The sequence below is a fragment of the Lissotriton vulgaris genome, chromosome 4_1, assembly GCF_964263255.1.
Source record: "Lissotriton vulgaris chromosome 4_1, aLisVul1.2, whole genome shotgun sequence".
NCBI classification, from domain to species: domain Eukaryota; kingdom Metazoa; phylum Chordata; class Amphibia; order Caudata; family Salamandridae; genus Lissotriton; species Lissotriton vulgaris.
This window is the reverse complement of record NC_141691.1, coordinates 1905794691-1905822005: the sequence shown is the minus strand read 5'-3', so window position 1 is coordinate 1905822005 and position 27315 is coordinate 1905794691. Positions and strand designations below refer to the sequence as shown.

Genomic DNA, 27315 nt, shown 5'->3' with positions numbered 1-27315 from the left:
TTCTTGGGTTAGACTCAGGGGTCTCCCAGGGTCACCCTCAGCGGCACTCTGGCGGCCGGGTGCAGAGTCTTGAGGCCCAATGTTATCCTATGGAGGATAGGGGGACTCTTGTTGGTGGCTGCTGGCAAGCAGGCCACAGGGTTGTGGGAGCAAAGCTCCTAAGGTTAAGCTCAGGGCAAGTTGGGGACCTAGTTAGCACAAAAGGGGCATCCTCAGCGGCACTAAGGTGGCCAGGTTCAGGGTGCTGTTTTGAGGTCTGGTGCTCTGTTGACTTTAATGGAGATTCTTAGGGACAAAGAAACACTGCAGGCTCAGGGACGAGTATCTTCGAGGGGTGACCACCACTTCGAGGGGTAAGCAGGGATGTAGAGGGTTGGTTAGGCATCACTGGGTTGGGCACACAAAGCTGTGGGGCGTTGGGTGCAGGGGTGCCTTGGGATGTCGGATTTTCTTACCCGCTCTGGTCGCGGTAGGAAGGGGGGTCCTCTGGATTGAGGATACAGGCATCGTCTGGAGGCTTGAGGCAGGCCAGGGGTCGCCGGATCTTGGGTCAGGATCGCCGAGGGGACCTCCTCGTGGTCTTTTTCAACTCGTACTCGGGCTGGGCTCAGCGGGTGCAGAGTAGGCTGGATTTGCGGTTTCTGGGTGGTACCAGAAGCTGCATTTGAAACACGCCCGGTGTTCAAGGGAAAAACAGCTTGTAAAGTGAATGCAGGCAGATCCTCCGGGGTTTTTGAGGTTGCTGGCCACTGGACAGAGCCGGGCCGAAGACGGCTGAAATGCCAGAAACCGGTCCCCGGTAGCTTGTTTCCTTCCCAGTATAAGAATTGGCTTGGTAGTTTGGTCTGCCCTGTTTCCATGATGCACTGGGCCAGGGTCAGACTAATTTGCATATAGCCAAGTTCTGAGCTGGGATGGTGCAGTGAGCTAAAAAACGGTGATGGATCAAGCCCTGATCTTTGGACTGGGCAAGAGTGGTCTGCTTAATTCAGACACTCTGTTCATCACCACCCCCTTTTCTGAATCAGGGTTTTGCAGGAGCAGGTTCGAGGGGAGACAGGATGTAGGGCTGAAGCTGGGGCCAAGTCAGTGGGCATCTGCCTCTTGTTAGCTCTGCACGGCTTCTAGTCTTTCTCTTCTTTTTCTTGTGGTTGCTGGATCTGAGGAAGGAAGGTTCAGGGTGCCCTAAATACTACATTTAGGGGCGTTAAAGGTAGGTAAAGGGCAGGGACAATGGGTCCCTTCCCTGGGGTGGGTACACCCCCTATTCTGCCACTCTCTAGTGGGAGGGGGGCAGGAGCCTGTCCCTGGTTGGCTAGGTCCCCCCATCCTCAAGATGGCGGGTACTCGAGGTTGTGTTTCACCTTGCCTCCCCATCTTAGGGGTGGAGTTGGCAGAGGTGGGCATACCCCTCTTCCTCACTTGTTGTTGCCGCCGGTTCTCCTGCCAAAAGTGGGTGGTACAACCAGTGGGGACCAGTTGCTGAGAGCAGCAAGTGGTCTGGAGACACTCACCAAGGCGGTATGCCTTTGAAGCTTCTCCTTCGTGAACCCGGACCATCCTGGGGGAGAAGGCTTGGCACCTCTTCCCAGGATTTGCATTGTTTCAGGTCCCCAAGAGCAGCAAGCTCTCGACCCAGGGGTCCAGAAACTTGTCTGGTGCTGGCAGCCTAGGCAGCCACTCAGTCAGGTCACTGGAAGTTGGTCGAGTTACAGGGACATCCCCAAGATGCCCTCTGTGGCGCATTTTACATTAAATCCCACACTGGCATCAGCGTGGGTTTATTGTGCTGAGAAGGTTGATACCAAACTTCCCAGTCTTCAGTGTGGCCATTATGGTGTTGTGGAGTTCGTGATGACAAACTCCCAGCACCGTATACTCTTAATGGCAGCATTGCACTTACAGTGCCCAGGAATTAACCTGGGTACTGTAGGGGTACAGGGCTCATGAACCTGTACCCTCACCACTGGCATAGGGCACCCAGCTAGAGAGGTGACTGATGTATGCCAGGGCAGTAGTTTGTGGGCATGGCAGTGTGCCATGTCGACTCTTCACTTTGTTCTGCACCAAGACACGCAGCCTGCCAAGGCAGTGTGTAAGTGTCAGGGTATAGGGCCTCTAAGGGTGGCACTATAAGTGCTGCAGCCCTCAAGGGCCTTCTCTGGTCACAGTGCCCTGGGTACCTGTGGTACCATTTAACAGGGGTGGACCTGTGGCCAGAGATGCCAATTGGGTTTAGGCTTAAATACAGTTTAAGGGACGAAACACAGGCCCTGGGTACCTGATTAGCAGGAGCCCAGGGTACACTCAGTCAAGGTACATCAGCAATTCAGCAAAAAAGAGGGGACATACCATGCAAGAAAGAGGGCACTTTTTCACTGTGTTTAAACCCGGATATGCTATGAAACAATCAATCTTTTGGAATTGCAGAGAAGAAAAAGTTAAGTTTTTACTGGTTACACAGAATATGGAAAAGGCTTGTACCTGTAATTTTGTTCAGTCGAGCCCTTTTTGCTTGAAATGAAGTTCCTTCATTAGTTTTTCGCTTAACAGTTATTGAAGTTTCTGTCTGTGGCAATATAATCTTCGGAACAGGAACATCCACTACGGGTAAATCTGCATTTAATTAAGACAATAAAAATGGTAATTAGGAAAAAACTAAGTTTTAAAACTACATCAATAAGAATTTCCCTGAACTGTAAAGTATTAAACCACCAAGTAATCTTATTAAATAGTTCCTTAGCTAAACCCCTTTATGGGTTAGGTACATCTGCTAGTTAGCACACCCAATCAACATTATTGCTGGAACACAAAAGAAATATATTTGCTATTGAGCAATGGAAGCAAGGAGGCGGTCTTTAGAGGAACATTTTCATGTTCTGTCTGAGGCCTTAGAAGAGAAATAAGATGTAAGATGTGAAATACTTAACTGGGAGGGAGGAACTTGTCACAGGTGTGCAGAAAGGGAAGAATGTGAGGATGCTTTGGGCAAAAAAATCTGAGGGTAGAAACTGGGTCATGAAACAGGGGCGAACTTGACCGTGATTGGTGATCATGGATAGTTTATATGAATCACGGTACCTAGTGGCTGGGTTTTTCTTTTACTCATGAAGGCCTGTACTTGTCACAACAGAAATGTCTCACCCATTGCTCAGTGCTTACCTAGTGATATACATACATACAGACATACTTACATGTAACATACAAACCAGGCCTAACTGTATAGAACAATTGTGGCGCACAAATGCTTTAGAGCGTTTATGGGCAAGGCGTAGGTCCCAGAGAAAAATCAATTACTTACCTGTAAATCCAGTAACCAAGTTCTGGTATCTTTATAGATGGACATGCTTGATTCAATCCCTGATATTAGGGAAGTCCCTGGTAATCTCATAAATACCAGCAAACTGTCCTAAAATGGCCATAGGCCTCAACAGGGTTTCTTTAGTAGCACATCCACCTCATTTGAAGCAACACAAGCATTAGCCAATAAGGACTAAGTGCTAAGCTCTCCTACTTCCCCTTGGCCACCATAGCTTAGATGTAAACCACACATGTAGGAGAAGGTCCCAGAGAGGAGCTCTGCTCTCATAGCCTCTCTGACTTTATCCTCCTACATATCTGGTCTGCCCTTCGTCTTGATCCAGCCATCCAGATTACTGCAAGTTGTTGCTGGGATATTTTCGTGGTAAATGTTCATTTTATAGCACAGGAAGACCTCTTTTGTGTCATCAACCATCATCATGAGTGATTGTGTGAAAATCCAGCTCTCCCGATGCCCTGAATGAGCAGCTGCCCTGGTGAAGTCGGTCATCCTCATTGATGAAGAAACATTTAACATAGTTGACAACATACACACTGAAACTTGCAACACCTGCCTCATCAATGACTAGGAGATCTTAGTAAACAACCAAGAACTCATCAACGACAATGGCTCATGGCAAGAAGACCATTGTGAACGACAACGCCATTGATGGCTATCTCAAGAATCTCTCACCCTCCACAGTCAATGACACCGTCTATGTCAAACCGTAAGAAAATGCCCCTTTAAGTATGGTCACCTCCAAGTTTTTCAGTGGATGTTGCTGGTTTGTCCACTTTGAGAGTGCACTGAGAACTGCTAATCAGAACTCAGTGCCCGTGCCCTGACCCTAAAGTGTATTTCAAATGGGCTTTGCCCAATTGGAAATGGCTAACTTACCTGAAAGTCCCCAGTAAACGGTAATCTGGTACCTAGAGCATGCAAGTTCGAGAGGTACCTTATGGCTTGCAGCACTGATTGTGCCACTCTAGAGAGCCCCAAAGTAAAACAAGTCCCCCACCACCACTGCAGACTGATTGGACCGTCGTGCACTGTTAGCCAAACTTTGCCATTGAAATCAATGGCAAAGTTACCACTTCCCTTGGACATGTGTGTAAGTCACCACTTTAGCAGGCCTACCAAGCCCTAAAGGCAGGAGGCAACATATGACACAGGTAGGACGTGTATTTTACATGTCCTGACAGTAAAAGTGAAGCAACAGTTTTTACTGTGGAAAGACTTGTCGCCAAATTGGCGATAAACACTGACAACTCAGCTGTGCTAACTTCTGAACATTGCAACCAAAGTATCCATCAACTTGTTACATTAAGTCGAAATCGTTATATAACTTGTTGCAGTGTACAGCTTTAGCAAAGCTGCCACTTCATTGCCCTTAAAAGTCCTGTGCCTTTCCGGGCACACATGGAGCCTGCTCCAAAAGACAGTATTATACCCTCCTGGAAAGATGTGCCAATGACTCTCAGGAAGGAGAACAATGAGGGATTGAAGGCCAGGGGGATGTCCCCTTCCTTCTGCAGGAAATCACTTGGGTGTTAGCTAAACAAAGGCAGCCTTCAAAGGTGAAGCTACCTTTGAAGGGCAGATGTATAAAACCAGGGGAGAAAGCTTCCTGATTGTTGAAGTTGAAAGGCTGGCACAGGAGGCAGAGAGGAGAAACTAGTTGCCCAACCGGTTTCCCCTGATGCGCCCAAGCCCTGGGGTGGGCCTGGAAGGTCTGAACACAGAGAGAGGAGGTTCTCCATCTTGGGAGTGGGCAAAATGGTGCATCCCGGGATAGCCATATGCCAAACTCCACAGGAAGTGGTCACCAGGTGGGAGGGAACCTGATAGACTATCAGCTACCAACCACATCCTACCCTAAGGGCACTTGCAAAGCATAAAAGGGGCCCTCCTGGCACCCAGACCTCAGATCTTGACCGACTTGGAAGAAGGAACAAAGAAAGAATGTCCTGCTGCACCGAGGAACAAGCAAGGAGGCTGCACCGATGAAGGCTGAACCTGGTGCTTAGCGAAGAGAAGGACTGTGTGTGCGAGGTTCTGCTCAAGGGGAAGCGGTCTGCAGGGCCAAGTCAAGCCATGAGAACTCCAAGGGTCAGTTGATTAGCCTCCTGTTTGCATCACAGGGACACAAAAGCTGAAGATGTCTGCCGGGGTCAACTGGCAGTCCAAAGTTTTCAATCTGCTACCACCTCCACCACCACCATGCAGCACCCAGGGCCAAGACCAGACGCATAGAGTTGCACCAGAGGTTGCTGAACCCGGGAGTGTTGTCGGAGAGTTGCTAAGACCCTCAGACGGTGAGTTATCTACTTCAGAATAATTGGCTTGTGACCTGACAACCCGTTATTGGTAGTCCAGTGGCAACTGGAATTCAGCCAGACCGGAGAGGATATTGTGGGACAACGATCTGCAACAAGGATTCCGTCATCATCTTCGTGGACCAATGAATGCCTGCAAGAAGACCAACATTGCCAAAGTCAAATCCACAGCATTCTTACAGCATCTTCAACCATCCTTCAACCCTTGCATCATGACCTCTCCATAGGAATCCATTGCAAAAGGGATAAAGTGCTGAGAACTGCCGAAGGACTGCTTCTTCTGAGATGATAAAAGTTCTTGAGGATCTTGCTCATCCCACTGACGAGCTCCCAGCCGGAGTAGGTCACTTCTAACTGACCGCATTGGATTTCAATATAAGCGATTTATGCAGCCCGGACCAAAGACAAGATGATCGTGACCGAACTCTTATGGAAGCCTGTATTAATCAATTTAACCTGGAGTCTGCGATCAAGGCAGGGCTGCCGATAACGAACGCACAACCTACATTTAAAAATATCTCCACGCTCGATTATATTTTCCAGAGTAAGAGCTTGCTGAGGAGATGTGAAGAGTATAAGGTACTGCAAACTCTGGGAAGTGATCACCATCCAATATCCGTTCTCGTGAATACTAGTAGCAGGATGCATACGGAACACCTAACTGCAGGCAAAATGCTCAAGCTACATAAAGACACTGCTGAAAGGGAAATCCTAACTATCCTCCACGGAATCAGGAAGGATGGGGCCCCAGGGACCAATGGGCTACCTCGGTACATTTTCAGGGAAGATCGTGACTACTGGGCACCCCACATCCAGGGCTTATTCATTCATTACTATAACAGATCTACAAAAAAGGGGACGCCTCCGACCCGGGGAATTATAGACTGATTGCTTTACTGGATGCGGAAGGGAAGGCATTTGCTAAAGTGCTCATGAAAGAGCTAGAGACATGGATACCAAAACATCGTATAATCTTGCAATACCAGATCAGCTTTCGGCCGAACTCTTAGACCATGGACAATGCCATTGCGCTTTCATATCTTCCAACCAAAGCAACTGGGACCACCACCCCTCCATTATATGCATATTTTGTGGATTACAGTGCCACCTTTGATGGGGTTGATCGAAACATACTGTGGGCAAAATTGGTTAAATGGGGAATACAGACTTATCACTCTACACTGGCACTTGAGTGCGTGTAAAGCTCACAAGTACATATGCTACAGCCAAGATCTTCAGGAACAGGGGGCTAAAACAGGGTTGTATGATCTCTCCCACCCTGTTCAACCTATATACCGCAGACCTGGGAGAGGTACTCTTAAAAACTAACATCTTTCCTCCAAGATTGGGTCACCTAAAACTGCCAATTATGCAATATGCGGACGATCTGGTTTTATTGGATCAAACAAAAATAAATATGAAAAGGGCACTAGAGACGCTACACCATTATAACATGGGAAATAAACTTATAGCTAATGCATCAAAGACAAAAGTGTTGATCTTTGCCAACAAGCTCAAATAAACTATCATTGGTAGCTGGGCCCTCTAAGGATAGCTACAACCAAGAACTACAACTACCTGGGAGTTCAAATTGCAGATACCGGCAGACAAGTAATGCAGGTTAAGGCACTGGAGGCAAAAGCAGCCAAACTTACATATGGCTTAGGCAAATTACATCACAAGCTAATAAGTCACTCGACGGAGGGGATCCAACGAGTAATACAAGCCAAGCGTATCTCTACACTCAGCTACGGCCACCTTGCCTTCCCAGGATTAATGACAAAAAACTGGAGGGCTTATATATATGGGCTTATAGAAAAGTTTTCACGCTCCCATACTCGACTAGGCGTTCACTGATCCGACTAGAGCTTAACATTACAGGAATGGACATTGATTATATCTTTTTGTCATTCAAATTCCACCATAACGTGACTAATGCATGCCCGGGCACAATCAGGGCAGCGCTACAGGTGGTTTTTGCAGACATCAACAGTCGTTGGGCAAGGTATTACTGAATGGCCAATAAAACATTGGGATTACCAGCCAATCTGTTAACAGACACACCACTAACAAAGCTTAGTCTAAAGAACCTGCTAAAAAAGTGTGGTAAGACTACTTCAAGGCAACAAGACATTGAGCGGATCAGAACTGTTCCCATGAGGCACAGGGTCAGACTGATTTGCATATAGCCATGTCTGAACTGGGGTGGCAGTGTGGGCTAAAGAACAGTGATGGATTAAACCCAGATGCTTTGACTGGGTGTGAGTGTTTGATTGATTGATTCAGATGCTCCGTCCATCACCACCCCCTTTTGTACAGCTTTGGGAATGAAGCAGCCTGATTTATGAGCAGACTGAGCTGTTGGTAGCTGTAGCTGAAGTGAGACATTTGGACAAGCACATAGCTATCGCACCAGAAGTGAGAAGCAACATCGGAGGTGGTACTGGACTCAGCCTAGGGGATACGATCTACTGGAGGTCACGGTCTGCATCGCCTGCTGCGTTGACCGCTGCTGTTTATGGTGGAGTGCGGTGCAGATGCAATTACAACAGGCTCCTGTGGATGTGCCCGGAGAGAGATTGGATGCGCGGTTCTGCGCATGGATGAAAGACTACTGATTGAGGCAACCACAGAGACCGGGTACTTCAGTGTGAGTCCTACGACACTGGATCATTGCTAATCTCTGATGTAAGGTGCCCAGTTGAAACCAGCAGCTCTCCGTGCGAGAGAGGAGATTGAGGCGATGGCGGCGAAACCTGACTCAGATAAGCCAGTGCCCAGGTCCTCGAAGGGGGCGAAACATGTGCAATCTAACAAACTAGATCGCTACGCGATGCCTCAGGGATCTTCGGCGGAGCCCAGAAAGACCCAGTCTATCGGGGGAGACACACTGGACTCTTTAACTGAGCCAACCTTGACAGACGTCATAGCGGCAATAAACGGAGTCCAGTCTTCACTTGGTGGTAAAATGGAATCCTTGGACAATAAGTTGGATGCAGTCACTATAGAGGTGAATCTGATAACGGGCAGTTCTCACGAAGGCTAACAAGAAGGTGAAGTCGTTAGACATCAAGACGGCGAGCCTGATAGATGATGTAGTGGAACTGCAACAGGAGGTGCGTGCCTTAAAGACGTCACGAGAAGCCACGGACCGGAAGCTGGACGATTATGAAAGGAGAGCCAAGCGCAACAACGTGCGCATTCTCGGAGTGCCCGAGAAGTCAGAAGGTCAGACGCCGGATTTATTTGTAGAGGACATCATCCTAAACCATATCAAGCCGAAGGGGCTTAGCAACTTCTTCACTATACAGAGGGCCCACAGAGTGCCCGGGGGGAGACGTAGACCCGGGGCGCCCCCTCGACCCATGATCGCCAGAGTGCTTAATTTTCGAGATCGCAATGCCATCCTGCAGGTGGCGATGGCAGGGACCCCACTACGGTACGAGAAAGTCCTGCTTTCCTTCTTCCCGGAACTTCACCCAGACAGTACAGAAATTAAGACAAAGTTTCCTTCCAGTGAAGAGGAAGCCAAGGGATAAAGGGCTACGGTATGCGATGATGTATCTGGCTCGTCTGCGAGTGGAAATGGAAGGAAAGGCCTGGTTCTTCGATAATCCGGAGGTGGCAGCGGACTGGATCGATAGTAGGCCTACGGTTGGGGCTGCAAAACATGAATTCAGAACTGAGCAGGAGAGACTTGAACAGTAAGACTGTGTCCAGGGACCTATAGACGCTGGCGGAAAGGTTCGAATGTTGGAACAAGAGCGCAGCCATTTCTGTTGATCTGAATAGAAATAATAAAGGCGGTTTACAAATGTAGGGCACAAGATGATACCTTGGAGGAGGGGCGGGGCTATGTGTACCTCCCCGTTACCACTTTTAGTTTATTGATCAGGGGAGATATGGGGCGACAGGCACACTGCGAGTTGAGGATGGGCGTTTGCCATGTGCAGGAGTGCAGGGAGTATAAGGGGGGGAGGGGTTCTGTGGTTTCGTTTTTTGATTCTATCCTATGTAGTAATAACTGCATTGTTTGGTTTTTCTTCGCATTTTTCTTTTTTTGTTTTTTTTCACATCAGGTGACAATGTCGCAGCTGGGCGTTATTTATGTTAGTTGAATGTTGCATGTTAGTCAGGGATCGGAGATAAAGGTGCTAAGCTGGAATGTAAATTGCCTGGGTGACAGCATCAGCATCAGCTTGTTAGAAGGCACTCCCCGGATGTCGTATTATTGCAGGAGACGCATCTTATCGGCAACCGCTGCATGGCCCTCCATAAAAGGGGGGAAAAATTGGTGGCACATGCTGGGTTTACGACGGGGTTCAGAGAAGTCGGCATTCTGGCAAAGAACTCCTTTCCCTTGACAATCCAGGGAACATGGTCGGATCGGAGGGGCAGGTATGTCGGAGTCTCAGGGCAGTTGGGGGCAGGGGGGGGGGGGGGGGGGGGGGGGAGATTACCTTTTTGTCAATATTGGTACCGCCTGGCCTTCAGTCTGACACTTTCCGCGACCCGAGTGCTGTTTTTCTTACCTTGCCCTTGGACCTCTTGGTATTGGGGGGTGATTTTAATGCGGTGCTTGATGGAGAGATTAACAGATATCTGGCGCAGATACTTAGATCATCGCAAAGGTGGCTCCCAGACTTCTTTGAAACGTTAGGGCTGGTGGATAGCTGGCGGGTACGTAATCAGACACACTTCACTCACGTATCCGCCACGCATAATGGCATGTCCAGGTTAGATTACATATTGATATCGGCGGTAGTGGTGGCTACAGTTAAAGAGGCACGGTACCTTGGTAGGGGCATTTCTGACCATTGTGTTGCAGAGGGCCACACAGTGTATCAATCTGGAATGTCCTCAAGCTTCAAAAGTATTGTTGCAGTTAACAATCGTATTTACTTATGTTGTTCTGTTGATGATAGTATGGTGGCTGGTTCGATTTACAGCTACACTGACTTAGCCCTTCATCCTTCCAAGGTCAGTCAAACGAGCAGGAAATTTTTATTGGATAGTTGCTTGAACACAACTATTATACGTAAAGCGCTAGTGATGACAGCGCTATATGAGTAACCTATTATTAATATTGCTGCCTCGTGCTGTACAACAGAGAAGGATACAAATCGATCAATACCTGCATTTAAGTTTCATATAACACACAGTGTCAGGTCAGTAGTCCCACAAGATAAAGCTATGGTGGAGAACTGGCCCTTATACTTTGATTGTTACTTTAGTCTGTAAGCACTATTTTCTTTAATGAATTTCTCTCTTAGGGCAGAAGGGTCACGCATTTGGAATGCAATAGTTCTCATATTTGGAGAGTTTCCGCTATTGGCAAACAGCTGCTTATTTCCCTCCTGAGGCGGAAGCCGGGAGGTCTCTCTCCTATTCTTTGCACAGTGCGCTTTGAGCGTATCATTGTTTTTAAAACTGCTCGTATTTTATTTCATTTTGCTCGCATTGTCTGCATCTATCACGCTTGATTTAAAAGGCGTGTAGAGACTTCCCTTGTACTTTAATCCGCTTTCTGTACCTCTCCCCCCTCCCCCTGCCCCCGGTCAGCTCTCGGCCGAGTGTAGATGCCGAGGGCTGGTTGTTTCCAACTTTGGCGGCCATATTGGGTGGGGGCTGGTGAGTGACGCGCTCTAGCAACGGTCATAAAGAACGGCCATGACTCCGCACAGCGGACGCGTTCAGCGGACGCGCCGGACCTGCGCCGGAGTCGTGCCAGAGTCATGCTCGTCTGCGCCCGTCCGAGCCCAGACGAGCCTAGGGTCAGCCACTCTGCCGATTTTAGCAGGTACCCCACGCACTTATTCTAGAGATGCATTACTTCGCTTGCGCTCCTTGTCACTTTCACATTGTACCCTGTTTAAGACGGACCCTTTACCTTTTACTTACTGTGCTTTATGCCACCCCCCTAACCAAGTAGCGGTAAAACACACACTACGCCTAGGTCTCTTGAATTGTAGATCCCTCCCCAGGCATTCCTCATTTTAGAACAGGAGTTAGACATCCTGTTTCTAACAGAAACATGGCTTACTCAGGGCTCAGAAGCAGATATGGTTAACGCCCTTCCCCCTGGCTTTCTTATCCTCTCCCAGGATCGACCGTTGGGTCGAGGAGGAGGCGTCGCCATTCTGTATAAGAACTCACTGACCTGCAGAACCCAGAAAGGCGAGGTGGAAGACTGTGAGAACTGTAAGTTCTCCTTCCAAATCTCACCTACTGTTGCAATGTCAGGGCTGTTAGTTTATCGCCCCCCAGGAAATATTGGAAATTTCACCAGTTCTCTTATGGAAACGGTAATGGTTTGTGCTGCTTCTGCCACAAATTTCTTTACCCTGGGAGACCTCAATCTCCACTTTGATGACCAGGAAGACCGGTTGGCGACTGCCCTCCTATATGACCTTAAAACCTATGGGGTTGACCTCATAAATTTGGAGCCTACCCATAACAAAGGCCATCTGTTAGATCCCATCTTTGCAAATATTCCCATCATGAACGCAGCCCCCCCTATCCCCCTGCCATGGACGGATGACTTCCTGATCCCTTTTACCTGGGAAACTAAATCTGAGAGCATCCCCCCCTCTAGTGTTGGTGCACCAGATAGACCTTGGGCCAGGCTATCAGTAGAAAATTTATCTCGTAGCCTGGAAGCCTCACGCCCACTACTTTCACAGGACCCTGTCTTAGCCGAAGCAGACCTCTGTAGGTGGATGTCGAACACTCTAGACGCAGTCCTCCCTATGAGATCGACAGGAATAAAGGAGAAAAGACTACACACCGCCCTTTGGTACACACCTGAGCTGAGGGTTATGCGGAGGGCATGCAAAAAATTAGAGCGTGCCTGGAGAAAAAACTGGGAAGTAGCTAGTAAGATGGAATACCGAACGGCAATGAGGAGCTATAAGCTCTCCATCCGGCTAGCTAAAACTCAGTTTTTTGAGGAGAAAATTAGCAATGCCTCCAACTCCTCAAGAGAAACTTTCTTGGTGGTCAAAGAACTTTTGAGGGTTCCTACACCTTCTGCTCCCACGTAGAATTTGGAAGTCAAATGCAATAATTTGGCAGAATACTTCCACACAAAAATTGAAAAAATTCTTATCTCCCTACCCCAGTCCAAGATAGGACCTGAGCCGTTGGAGGATGAGGGTCTTCCTCAGATGATCTTGGAATCCTTTGGGCCAGTCACTAAGGATGAAGCCCTTAAAGTCTTATGCTCCATTAAGAGTGGCTCCCCCCGGGATGTTGCCCCCATGAGGATTCTTAAACAGGTTGCCCCTTCCATTGTAGAGCCCATCACCGAAGTCATCAACGCCTCATTAGGCGCGGGTATTGTCCCACCCAATTGGAAGAGTGCAATAGTGAAAGCCCTCCTAAAAAAAAACACCCTCCCCTAGATATGGCTAATTACAGGCCCATCTCGCTCCTCCCAGGACTTAGTAAAATCACGGAAAAAATGGTTAATTCTCAGTTATCTAATTTCCTTGAGTCCAATGGTGTGTTAAGAAGCTCCCAAACAGGCTTTCGCCCGGGCCAAGGCACTGACACCGCCTTGCTGGCAGTCACGGAGGAGGCACGCTGCATTTTGGATTCGGGGGGGATCAGTGGCAGTGATCCTCCTGGACCTTAGTGCAGCGTTCGACACTGTTAACCATCGAGTGTTACTCCAGCGACTGTCAGACGCCGGAGTGAGGGGGACAGCCCTGAACTGGCTCAGGTCATTCCTCAGCGAAAGATCTTTCCAGGTTTGGGAAGGGGGCGCACGATCGGCATCCACCCACCTCCATTGTGGCGTGCCCCAGGGCTCCTCCCTGAGTCCTAAACTATTTAACGTGTACATGGCTCCCTTGGAGGATGTGGTGGCTCCATTTAACATCAAGATCGTGAGCTACGCCGATGACACCCAACTGGGGTTTGCCCTCTCCCAATCCACGGACAACTCCCAGATACTTCACGCCTGCCTGTCAAAAGTCTATTCTTGGATGGGGGACTCAGCACTAAAACTGAATGGGTCCAAAACGGAGATAATGCTGATGGGACCAGAAACTCCCTCTCTCCCCTGCTTCGCCTGGCCCAGCTGCCTAGCACCCCCTCCTGAACCAAAGGCTGAGATCAAGAGCCTGGGCGTTAGGTTGGAACGAGATCTTTCCTTCAGAACCCAGGCCTCTAAACTAGCAGGTGTCTGTTTTGGTCTCCTCCGATCGGTACGCAAGGTACTACCTCTGATTCCTTTTCTATCTCGGAAGCTCTTAATCCAGGGTCTGATTATGTCTAGGTTAGACTTCAGCAATGCGATCTACCTCGGTGCCCCGGAGATCACTCTGAACAGACTTCAACAAGTTCAGAATGCGGCAGCACGAATGCTATACAACATCCCCATGTCTCGTTCAGCTAAACCAGCACTGAGGGCGTTACACTGGCTGCCAATACGGGAAAGGGTGAAATCTAAATCCCTTTGCCTCGCGCACAAAATCTTGCAAGGCAAAGGCCCTCCCGTCCTTCAAAAGATGGTGATCCCGTATAAAGCCAGCAGAACTTTACGCTCAGACCAGCAACATCTGACTGTTGTCCCTAGGGTAAAAAAGGCCCGATCAGAAGGAAGGAGATTCTCCGTTAATGTCGCCACCCTTTGGAATGCCCTCCCTCTATGTCTACGCGCGGAACCTTGCCTTCTACGCTTTCAAAAATAACTGAAAACTTTCTTCTTCTGCTGATCTTTTCTGCCTCTGCTACTTTTGGTATACTCTGTTGGCAAAGCGCTGGGATGCTCTAGGGTAACCGTGCGCTGTATAAAACCGATTTAATAATAATAATAATAATAATAATTGGCATTGTAAAGGTCAGTGCCTTTTATTTAGGTTTTAAAAACCAAAACAAACAGAAGGCATTTTCATTTACAATGCCAATAGCTCAAACTCGCATAAATGTGAGACCTACTATTTGCAAATGCTTGTTTAGAAGTTTTCTACGTGTCCAATTGGTGGACTTTACAAAGGCTTGCACATAGGTGAGTGAAATTGCACTGATTTATTGTTGCTTGCCAAATCTATATCTCCGGAACACTACAGTTGATCTTTTTCATTCTAGTGCCTATATTCTTACAAAACTACAATCTATTTTTATAATTTTTTGTTGGATTTCTTGTGTGGTGTTGATTTCTTCTTCAATTGTTTAAATGCTTAACACTTGTTCCTCTGTGTAAGCCTTGCTGCTCAGTGCCACGACTACCAGTGGGTTAAGCGGAGGGTTTTATCAGAAGAAACCTCTGGACCAAAGGGGTTAGTAAGTATTACATGGCGAGGTTGCACAACCACACCATATAATACACCCCATTTCCTTTACCCACCGAGATTCCAGAATCCGAGCTGGAGGCAAAAGTCAGCAACCAGCATATCGTCTCAGAGGCTGCATGCAGGCCTACGAAGTTGGAGGTGCGTTATGTCCCAGAGTCTGAGAAAGAGACCTTAAATGAACAGAAGTGTGCCAGGAGGCTGAATATTAGTCAGATACCTTCGACAACCCCCCTCATTTATAGACCTCGGTGGACCTATAAGGAAGCAGTTTGCTTCCTTAACAGCTTGTCGGGCAACCAACGTTAACACTATTATCAAGTTGTCCCATGCCTCCTCTACTTACACCTGTTCTACTTCGACCTACTTCACCTCTAGTGCAGCCAGAGACACCTCCCACAGCTAACTCCCACTAGGCCTACCAACATCTAAGGACACAGGGGAGAACATCTCCCCAAATTGAGCACAGTATTTAAATTTGAAATAAGAGCGAAAACTCCCACAAGGAGATCACGAAGGTGAGGAAGAATGGAACACTTTTTAACAATCTGCTTAACCAGTCAACATAGCCCACATTCATTGTTTGATGGAAAAGGCAGCTAACAATTAGATCTTTCGAAGGCCTTGGTGGGGCAGTATTGCTTTCTTTACGAAGTTCAAAGAACAGCCAACCAAAGTCACAAGGTCAATACCCATAGTGGATTTTTTAAGGTCAGTAGCTTAAAATTAATGATGACGCTGCCTACAAAGCCAGGTGAAGTACGCAGTATGGACCAAGATGTAGCTTTCAGTCAAATTTGGTGCAAATAATTTCAGCAGTTTTGCTGTGTCACGGTTCAATTTTTTTACGGAAAAATGAATGGTGAAAATGTGTTTTGGCACTCCTTTTTTCCCCCTTCGGGCCCCCACTTGAACGATCATCCAAACCTTTCCAGGAATTACTCAGGTGAGACATACCCGCCTGTTGTCCTTTTCTCTTAAGAGAAGAGACATGCACTACCCAATAAATGTTCGAACTTCATCATGAACCATTTGGTAGACAGAAAGGACAAATTCCAAATCAATACCCAATAATCTGCCCATACCTGCCACACCTTGAGGGAGTTTCTGCGAGTAAACCGCCACCTCCAAGCCCATTCAGTGATCCATCCCCTTTTTCCACACTGCATGGACGGGGAGGGGGTGGGAGGGGTGGGTAATGCCCTCCCACACTTGTGCTATATCACGCTTTTCCTACGTCAGGCTCAGAAAGAATAGCAAGAATGTTTATCTATTACCACCTAGTGTGTCAGTGAAATCAAGAAGAGTGAGTTTCGGGTCCATTGGAATTGACCAGAACAGGACTCCACCAAGACAAGTTGTCACCCCACGCTAGAATCATATTCAACTGTTTCCTGCCCTAAACAGTATGTAAAAACGTTGTCCCCAGAGCTACATCTAAGACAGGTCAGGTAGGCAATCACCCCCATTTGCCAAAGCCGATGCAGTCTAAAATAAACCCTATGGTGGTATTTAAGCTGAATCAAATTAAGTGTGGCTGCAATGGCCGCCAAAGGCGGCACCCTGAGTGCCTCAGTCCTATCCCTGGTCTCCACATCAGTTTCCCACACCTCATCGGGTATTAAATACATCAGGATAGTTGGAGATAAGTGTCTGGTATACCTTCGCAATCTTGTCTTCGCCCAGGTCACCCATAAGTTTTCCTTCCAATGGGTTAAATTCTGGAAGACTGAACAAGGCTGTAATGTACGGGGTCAGCGCATAGTGGAGCCGAAGGTAACTAGGGGACAGGCTACAATGGAGCTGGTATAGGACCGTTCTGCTCATCAAATCACTCAGAGTAGAATTCCCAATTAGGTCCCGTATGCGAAAGCCCTCCAGTGCCACTATTTGTGACAGCAGAAAGCCTCATAAAACAGCATCCACTCCGTCAACTTCCCCCACCATCCCATTAATCGGAGAGAAAAGTACCATTAATTCAGAACCACTCTCGTCGCCGGAGGGAGATCATCACCACCTCCCTCATCACATAGATATGGGACAAGAGGGTTGACCGCCATCGTCCACTTCTCGGACACATATACGGGGTCACCCGAGAGGTCGTACCACCAATCATTAATGATCAGCAGATATGACACATTGTAATATGATTCGATATCCACTGCAGCGATACCCCCCACAGTAAGTGGATTGAAAACATTTGCTGAGGGCAATAGGAGTGCTCCCGCTCTCCCAAAGAAAGGCAGTGAGAATAGAGTTCAATTTGCGGAACCAGTGTTGTGGACAATGGCAAGACCAACCAGACCAGCACATCCTCCCTCAGGGGAGCCAGCAAAGGCTCAAAATTACATGTCCAGGTCAACGCCACATCAGGGGACACAAAGACACCCAAATACTTTAACCCATCAGAGGTAATGTGCAATCTCAATGCCAAAACAAGGTCGTGAAGGCAAGTACTGGCTGAAAACACAGTAGATTTAGATATACTGATGTTGAGGCCCAAAGTATCCCCGAAAAATGCGCTTAATTTGCAGGATACTGGGCCCGAGTCATCAGGTGTGGTGAGGAAGAAGAGGACATCATTAGCATATAATGCTATTCGATTAGAGAGTCCTTCCCTACATTGGAAACGTATAGTTTCTTACCTGTCTGTATAATTTTGCAGCTTGAAGAATTGTCTGTATTCACATGCTGTGCATTATTCCGCCATCTAGTGGTTGGTTCTGCAATTGTTGTATCAGTCGTTTTTTTTAGGTTTCGCCTTAACCAGCGCATGCACTGCACTGGCGAGACTTTTAGTAAGTGGGCTGCAAAAAGCCGACCACAGCTTTTTGTGTGGCGTAGAGCGTGTGGTTACACGCACAGTTACGAGCACAGGCGCCATCTGGTTTTCCTGTCTCATCATGGCTTATTAAGTGCATCTCTCTCGGGCACCCTTACAGCCAGCGATCACTTTCACGGCCGCGTCACTTTCACGGCCAATGCTTGTTTTTATTTCCTTTCAGCATGCGTGCCTCTTTGCTCGCACCTCTGACACATTGCTTTCCGTCCTTCCGGCGCTTGTCACTCCGTCTGAGCACACTCGCTGAGAGTAATGGGCATCTGCTTTTAAGCAATGCTTGTTTTATTTGCCGATTGCTTTGGTGTTAAAATAAAAAAGAACATTGTTGTTGTATATGTGGCAACATGCTCCATAATTTGTATTTTCTTGTCCCATAATTTTGCCATTCTTGCCACACAATATGTTTTTTAAATACCGCAAACTTTGTGTGGGGCCCTTATCACACTTTTGGGCACACTCAAGAGGGGGATGTTACGGAGACAAGTTACCATCCTCAAACTAATTTCTGGACGTGGTCGCCTATCGCCACCTGCAGGCCAAAACTAGAATTTGTGTGCTGTAATCATATGTTAACGTCACAAGAAAGATCTGAATGGCGTCTGTTGATAGGGTTGAATGTGTAATTTTAAGGAGTGCTGCCTACAAAAAGCATTCCCTGTTCTCGTGTCCAAACATCCGCTCTTCATTCTTCCCTGGTTTATCTCACCCTTCCATGTTCTATTCCTTTGTTCCTTCTTACCTGTTAGCTCCCTTGCTTTCTAACACTCTTCACCGTCGCCACCGCGTTTCTAAATTTCCAGTCGTTCCCCTTTCTCATTTTCTCTCCTGCTCTCAGCCACCATCACTCTTCCTCCTTAGACCTACAATCCTATCTCTCTGTTTCATCCCTTTCTTTATTGTGGTATCTCTTCTTTTTCTTTGATGCTATCCCAAACTATTTTCTGTCCCTGTCGACCCAATCTAAGGCTCTTTCACATACTCGCTTGAAGCGCCTTTTCTCACCCTCTCCTGCTCCCTTGACATCTCTTTCTCTCCCCTCTTAGACCCCTTGTTCTCGCTGGTCTTTTTCATTCCAGACTCCCTTCCCTTGCTCATGGGATCTCTCCACGTTTCCTCCCCTCATTCTCCCAGAATTTCCGCTCCATACGTGAACGATCCAGGACATCATACATGGTCCCACTAGCTCCTCCTTTTCTCATTGCTTTCCCTATCGTCTCAACCTCCGCTCTCTCCATACTTTGCCCGTCTCCACCTTTTGTCTTTTTCATTCCAGTTTCCCGCCACTCTGTCCCCCTTTATATCTCCTGCTCATCACTGTTCTGAACCTTTCTTCTCCCTGGTCCTGTTCCTACTTTGTGCTTTCTTCGCCCCCTTTCCCCCCTCACTTCTCCATCTTCTAGGACCCTCATCTTCTCCTCTTTCCTTTTCCTATTTTTATATCTGCATTGTCCTTTTCCATCACTCACTCCCTTTCTGCCATATTTTTCCTTTTTTACATTAAATACCCATGCTCCCATCATTCTCCCTTCATAAATTCCATATTGTCTTGCACTCTCTCCAGGCCCCTCTGCTCTTACCAATCCCACCTCTCTTTCATCTCTCTTCGCACCTCGCCATGACACTACTCTCCTGTCTACTCCATCTTTAATGACGTCACTTCATTTCAAGAACTTTTGAGGTTCTTAATCCCACTCCCTCACCCAACCCCCCTCGCTCTCCCTCTCTACACACTCTTACTTCACTTCCTGTCACTCTCTCCCTCCTGCTCCTTCTCACCTTCCTCTGACTCTCCATCTGTCTTGTTCTCTGCCTGCCCCGGCCTCTCTATACCAGTCAAAGCCTTCTCTTTCTCCCCCCCCCCCCCCCTACTTCGTTCTTGAACCCTCACCCCTTCTCACTCACACAGATATCTAAGCCTCAGAAATCCATTTCTGGGGAACCTTGGTAAATTGCTATTGTAATTGCATTTATATAACACTTACTACCCCTAACAAGGTGCTGAAGCGCTTTACCCTGGGCAGCATGCTGCTACCGAACCCAAGGATAGTGGCTAGTCATGTTATTTGGGTTAGTTTAGTGACTCAAGCAACTATTCCATGCATTCACTAGAATTTCCTAAGGGTAGATGAAATAAATAGCAGTTGGGTGACACAGTGGGGTGGTAGGAGTGGTTGAGGTATGTGAGTTGATGCAGAGGTTTATTGGGGTTCTTCATGCTGGAGTTTGGTGGGATTAATAAAATACAGATGAATGCAGATATTCCGAACCCTTTCCATGTTACAAGCAATAGGCAGTTCTCGGGTACATCCTCCTTGTCCTAGCCTCATCACAGCCCTGGGCCCTTTGTGCAGTAAACCACTCACTTGTGTTGTTTGAAGACCTAAACCTTCCCATCAAATACAAAGCAAGCATTTGCATAGCCAATAGGTCTCGCCTTTGGGACCTTATAGGTGTTTAGCCATGCAACAGCTGATGTTGTTGTACCAAGGATATTGTGCTGCATAACTAAATACTTATAAGGTCCCACAAGCGAGAACTATTGGCTATGCAAATGCTGGTTTCTTGTTGGTGGGTGTTGACATACCACCATTTGGTGTCCTCTGTGACGATGAAGTGCTTCCTCCTGAAGCTCCAACCTTTGGTCGCCATCTTCGGATTCTTTTTTTTTTCTTTTTTGCTTCCCCCTTGTATTGTATTGCAATCGAATTTTTATAACACTTACTACCCCTGACGAGGTGTCAAAGCGCTTTTTCGGCAAGTAGCATGCAACTCCGGAACCCATAAAGGATTAGTGGTGAATAAGAATAGTGAAATATGAAAGTAATTAGAGTGGTGGGTATTAGTCAATTATTTAGATTGAGAAGGATAGCTTTTCTCATCTTTCTTGGTGGAGGAGGGTAGGTTCGCTAGTGAATCTAGAAAATTCTTCAAAGTTGCAAAATTACTCCGACAGGTAAGAAACTATAGATTTTGCGGCGTGAATCTTTTCTGGAGTCACATGCCGTACATGGATTTTGTAGCGGTTTGTTAGTTCTGTGGTGGCTGGGTGGAAGATGAGCATTGGTTTGTGAATAGATGTTGCAAGACTTTTTGTCCTACTTGTGCTTCTTTATTCATTTGGATGTTCACACAGTAGTGTTTCGTGAACGTGTGCACTGAAGACAATGTTGCTGCCATGAAAATGTCTTGAATCAGAGTATTGGCTGAAAAGGCGATTGTTACTCATTTCTTTTTTGCCGAGTGAGCCTGTGGAGCTCCTTGTAATGTTTGTAATGCTTGTTTGTGACACAATTGTATGGCTTGTGCAATCCACATTGCATTTGTGTTTTTGGTTACTGGCCTTCCCAGAAAACTGTTTGCAAAAGACAGAGTTGTTTTGTCTTTCTGTAATCCTTTGTCTTTTCAATGTAATACAAGACTGCTCTTCTAGAGTACAGAGAGTGTGCAAACCTCTTTCTGCTTGTGTCTTTGGATTCTGGAAGAAACTTGGTATTTGTATGGATTGGTTTATGTGGAATTGTGATAACACCTTTGGCATGTAGTGTGGATCTGTTCTCATGACGATTTTGTCATTATGTATTTGGAAGTAGGCTCCCTGCAATTCACTAACTCTATGTAGTGATGTTATCGCTACTAAAAAGGCTGTCTTCAGTGTGAGAATTTGTGGCTTGGCCTTGTGTAGTTGCTCAGATGGTGCTTTCAACAGCTGAGCGAGTATTATCTTTAGGTTCCTTGTGGCTGCTGGCACCGTCTTTGGTGGGGCGATTATTTTTTCCCCTTGTAGGAACCTTTTGATCACGCTAGAAGTGAAGAAGCTCTTGCCACTGTGTCCTGTTGCATATGCTACAATTGGTGCTAAGTGAACTGTCAGTGATCTGTAGGTTACTTTAATATGAAGTAGATGTGTTAACTACTTCAGAACTGTCTTTTCTTTTGTGATGTTTTGGGCAAGACCTTCGAGGCACCATAGAGAGTTCCATTTTGCGGTGTAACATTTCCTAGTGGTCGGCTTTCTTCCTTCCCTTAGCACTGCCATTGTGCTTTCTGGTAGTTTTAGGTGCACAAATTGTATGTTCACAGAAGCCATGCAGCGAGACTCAAGCTTTCCAGTTCTGGGTGGAACACTCTTCCCGCTTGCATGGTCAGTAAGTCTTGTCTGTTTGGCAATATGAGAATCATCGTTAGGAGGCGGATCTTGCTTTTGTTGATCACCTTGTGGAGTAGTGGTATTGGGGGGAAAGCATATGCAAATATCCCTGACCAGTTTATCCATAGCGCATTCCCTATGGACTCATCGCAAGGTTGCCTGGATGCGAAGCGTTGGCATTTTGCACAGTGGGGTGTTGCAAAGAGGTCGACTTCTGGAGTTCCCCGTGCGTGAAAAATCTTTTTGAGGTCGTATTGATAACATTTCCTACTCGTGGGATGACGAAGCTTGTCTGCTCAGTCTGTCTGCTTCTACACTGTCTTTTCCTGGCAGGTGCATTGCTATCATGTTTATGTTCCGTGGGATTACCCATGAGCCAGAGTCAAAAGTGCCACTGAATGCGTTCCCCCTTGTTGGTTTATGTAAAACATGGTAGTTGTTTTATCGGTTTGTATTAGAATGGTCTTCTCGTATAGCTCTTTTTGTAAAGCTTTTAAGGCTAGGAACGCGGTCTTTAATTATAGGATGTTGATGTGCTGTAGAGCTTCCTGCTGTGTCCAATCGCCTCACTTTGAGGTTGTTCATGTGAGATCACCATCCCATCTGTGAGGAATCTGTCGTTATGGTCCCTACTGGAGTTGGTTAAGTGAAGGGTTTCCCCTGTGATATGTTCTGTTTCACCATGCTATTTCCTCCTGTATTTTTTGTGTGACAACTACTAGATCCTCCCAACTCCCTGTTGCTTGTGACCATTGTGCCTGAAGCCATTCATGGAATGGTCTTGTGTAGGCGAATGTTTGTGTTAAGTGAATGCATGAAGCCATTATCCCTAGTAGCTTCCCACTGTCCTCTTTGTTAGAGCTTGCCCCTTCGGGTATAGATGTGTCGATTTCAGTAGGGCTATTATTCTTTTCTCGCTTGGAGCATTTATTCTCACCCCCAAGAAAAGTATTGCAAATGCTACTTACCAGTATGCATCTGTTCTTGGCATGTAGGGCTGCTGACATTCATATCTGTGCATAGATCGCCACCTAGTGTTGGGTCCGGATGATTGCACATTGTTGTCCTGGAAGAGTCTTCGAAGTATCACGAGATAGGTGGCTCCTCCCCTGGACTACAGTGCGCATGGGCATCACCTCCATCCCCAGATTGTTTTTAGCCATTGGCAGAGATGGAGTGAAGAATGTGAGTGATGACCATGCTATGAGCATATGTATATATATGAATGAATACTGCAGCTGCTACAGGCGCCGGGGAGGAGGGCGGGCGATATGAATGTCAGCAGCCCTACATGCCAAGAACAGATGCATACTGGTAAGTAGCATTTGCAGTTCGAGGCATGTGGGCTGCTGAATTCATATCTGTGCATAGAATACATAGCAGTCCCTCCATTAGCGGCGGCCGCCCGTGCCAGCTGCAGCAGTCTGAAAAAGTGTTTTTAGAACAGCCTGACCAACAGCTGCCTGCTGTTTGGAATGCACGTCTACACAGTAGTGCTTAGTGAAAGTATGTGTGGTAGACCATGTGGCTGCTCTACAGATGTCTTCTAAGGGAATGTTACCTAGGAAAGCCATAGAGGCCCCCAACTTCCTGGTGGAGTGGGCCCTCGGTGGGATAGTGAGAGTGCGCTTAGCTTTAGCGTAACAGATCTGAATGCACTTTACTATCCACCTAGCAATCCCCGCTTTGGAGATAGCGTTTCCCTTGTGGTGTGTGGCAAAAGCAACAAAAAGCTGTTTGGTTTTGCGAAAATCTTTTGTCCTGTCTACATAGTACATCTAAGCCCTTTTAACATCAAGGGTGTGGAGCATGCGCTCCGCCAGCGTCTCTGGGTTTTGGAAAAACACCGGCAATTCAATTGTCTGGTTTATGTGGAATTGTGATACCACTTTGGGTAGGAATTTAGGGTGAGTGCGTAGCACCACCCTGTTAGCATGTATCTGGAAGAAAGGTTCTTGGATGGTGAGCGCCTGCAACTCGCTAACCCTCCGTAGCGATGTGATTGCTACTAAGAACGCAACCTTCCAAGTCAGAAACTGAAGCTCACAAGAGTGCAGTGGCTCAAAGGGAGGACCCATCAGCCTCGTAAGAACCACATTGAGGTTCCATTCTGGAGCTGGTGGGGTCCTTGGTGGAATGACCCTTTTGAGTCCTTCCAGAAAGGCCTTGATAGCAGGGACCCTAAAGAGTGACAGGTGCTGCCTATTCTGGAGGTATGCTGCCATAGCAGACAGGTGAATGCGGATGGAAGAGTACGCCAGATTGCATTGATACAGGTGGAAAAGGTAACAAATGATGTTTTGAATGGAAGCATCCAGCGGGTCAATATTGTGGTTAGCACAGTAGATGACAAACCTCTTCCATTTAGCCGCATAACAAGCTCTAGTAGTGGGCTTCCTTGCCTCCCGAATGATGTTCATGCAATCTGGAGGAAGATTGAGGTAGCCAAACTCTAGGACTTCAGGAGCCAGATCGCCAGGTTGAGCTGCTGCGGATCTGGGTGCTGAATGTCGCCATGGCTCTGCGTCAGAAGGCTGGGAGTGAGATGGAGCCTTTGATGCGGCACCACGGACAGTTCTAGAAACGTGGTGTACCATGGTTGGCGAGCCCACGTCGGAGCAACCAGGATGAGAGTCATCGAGTGCTGCCTGAGTTTGCGTGCCACCAGCGGTATCAGAGGTGCTGGGGGAAAAGCGTACGCAAATCTGCCTGACCAGTTCATCCACATCGCATTGCCCTGCGATTGCGGGTGTGGGAACCTGGCGGCGAAGCTTTGGCATTTTGCGTTTTCCTTTGTGGCGAACAGGTCTATCTCTGGATGACCCCACCTTTGGAAGTACGGTTGGAGTACTGATGGATGTATCTCCCACTCGTGCATCTGATGGCTGTGCCTGCTGAGCAGATCCGCCATTTGATTGTCCTTGCCCGGGAGATGCTCTGCCATGAGGAAGATGTTCCTCTGAATGGCCCACTTCCACATGCTCTGAGCCAGATGAGACAGCTGTGGAGAGTGTGTGCCTCCCTGCTTCTGAATGTAATACATGGCCGTCATGTTGTCCGTCCGGATCAACACGACTTTGTTGCATAGATGTACTTTGAACGCCTTTAAGGCCATGAAGATTGCCATCAGTTCCAACACATTGATGTGCATCTTCCTCTGCTGTAGTGTCCATAGTCCCTGCACAGTGTAATGGAGTACATGCGCTCCCCATCCCTGGAGAGAGGCGTCCGTCGTCAGGATAATCTGTGGGACAGGCTCTTGGAATGGTCGGCCTTTGCAAAGGTTTTGTGGATTCCACCAATGCAGAGAGTTGTATGCCCGACCGCTCACCAACACTAGGTCTGTCAGTTGCCCATGAGCCTGAGTCCACTGACGTGCTAGGCACTCCTGAAGTGGACGCATATGTAGTCTCGCGTGCGGGACAATGGAGATGCAGGAGGCCATCATGCCTATCAACTGCATGAACACTTTCGCTGGAAGCGAGTGTTGGGGTCTGAATCGTTGGATCAGCGCCTGGATACTGGCGATTCTCACTGAATTTGGCTGCGCAGTGGCTGCCAGAGTGTTGATTGTCGCACCCAGATACTGTCGCACGTGGGCGGGCTGGAGATGGGACTTTGGGTAGTTCAGAGAGAATCCCAGATCGTGCAGGAGATGAATGGTGCGTGACACATGGTCGACGCACTGTCGTTCTGTCCTTGCCTGAATGAGCCAGTCGTCCAGGTAGGGATAGACGTGGACGTGCTGGCGACGGAGATGCGCCGCCACAGTCGCTAGGCACTTTGTAAATACCCTTGGTGCCGTGGTGACCCCGAACGGCAGGACCCTGAACTGGTAATGCTGGTCTAAGATCGTGAATCTGAGATACTTCCTGTGGGAAGGATGCAGGGGGATATGAAAATAGGCATCTTTCAGATCCAGCGTAGCCAGGAAATCCCCCTGCTGAAGCAGGGGAAGCACCTGCTGCAAAGGGAGCATATGGAAGTGCTCCGAGAGGATGTACCAGTTTAGGGGCCTGAGGTCCAGGATTGGCCTGAGGGACCCGTCCTTTTTGGGAATCAGAAAATACAGGGAGTAAACCCCTGTTCCCCGCTCTTGCAATGGAACGAGCTCTATCGCCCCTTTTTGCAGCATGACTAGAACTTCTTGCTGCAACAAGGTCAAATGCTCGCCTGACATAGGACGGCTTCTTGGGGGCATGTCCGGTGGAATGGAAGTAAGCTCTAGACAGTACCCGTACTGGATAAGAGACCTCACCCACCTGTCCGTGGTGATGGTCTTCCACGCAGGCAGGAACCGCTGGAGTCTCCCCCCGACCGGTGTTGTATGGTCGGGGGGCAGTGACAAGACGTCACTGTTTGTTGGTGGTGGTGGACCTGGAGCTATTGTTTCCACGTCCCCTGCCCTTGACATTATTGCCTCTGTAACCACCTCTACCCTTGTTGTTGTACGAGGTTTGGGTGTTACTCTTGTAATATTGTGTGGACTGGGATGCCTGCCCCCTTGAGGTGCCTCTGGAGTTTGAGCGGCGAAAGGAACCACTCCGAAACTGCTGACTTTGTAAAGCCCCCATTGATTTGGCAGTTTCCGTATCTTTTTTCATTTTCTCCAGGGTGGCATCCACCTCAGGTCCAAACAGGTGGTCAGGATTCACTGTTTGGTTCAGTATTGTAGTTTGGATGTCGGGTTTGAACCCTGAAATTCGAAGCCAGGCATGGCGTCTAAGCAACACACTGGTATTGATAGCCCTGGAGGCTGTTTCTGCCACATCCAGGGCACATTTGATGGATGCATTCGTAATGAGTTTTCCTTCCTGAATCAGCATCTCTCCTGCCTCTTTGTATTGGTCAGGCAAGTGTTGCAGTATGGCTTCTAAGGTGTCATAATGGGCCCTATCATAACGTGCAAGCAGGGCTTGGGTGTTAGAAATTCTCCAGATATTAGCTGCCTGTGCACAATCCGTTTGCCTGAGGCCTCGAAGATCTTGGACTCTTTGTCTGGGGGAGGAGCGTCACCAGTAGTTTGAGAGTTCGCCCTCTTCCGAGCGTTGGAAACAACCAAGGAGTCCAATGGCAAGTGTCCCCTGATATATGTAGGATCCGTGGGCGCTGCCTTATATTTCCTGTCGATGCGAGGGTTGACCACACGCGCCCGTGTGGGCTCCTTGAAGACCTCCGTTGCATGTTTAAGCACCCCTTTGAGCATCGGCAGCGTTTTGACTGACTTTTCAGCTACAGAGAAGGTGTCGAATAAGAAGTCCACATCACCGGGGTCCGAGTGCAGCTCGACGTCGTGGTTAGCCGCAGCTCGCTCGATCAGAGCATTAAAGGCCGCCGAGTCCTCCGTCGGGGACGTCTTGGCCGCAAAAAGTTGCGTGTCCTGACCCGATTGC

General features: G+C 47.9%; 1 protein-coding gene across 7 annotated transcripts in view; it reads right to left on the bottom strand.

Annotated features, from left to right (window-relative positions):
- Positions 1 to 27315, bottom strand: part of PHF20L1 (PHD finger protein 20 like 1) — a 648585-nt gene that overhangs the window by 464462 nt on the left and 156808 nt on the right. For all 7 annotated transcript variants that reach the window (XM_086966240.1, XM_086966239.1, XM_086966235.1 and 4 more), the window contains one exon: positions 2485 to 2616. In XM_086966240.1, the coding sequence (XP_086822366.1) occupies positions 2485 to 2616 (132 nt within the window). The remainder of the gene's footprint in view (positions 1 to 2484; positions 2617 to 27315) is intronic.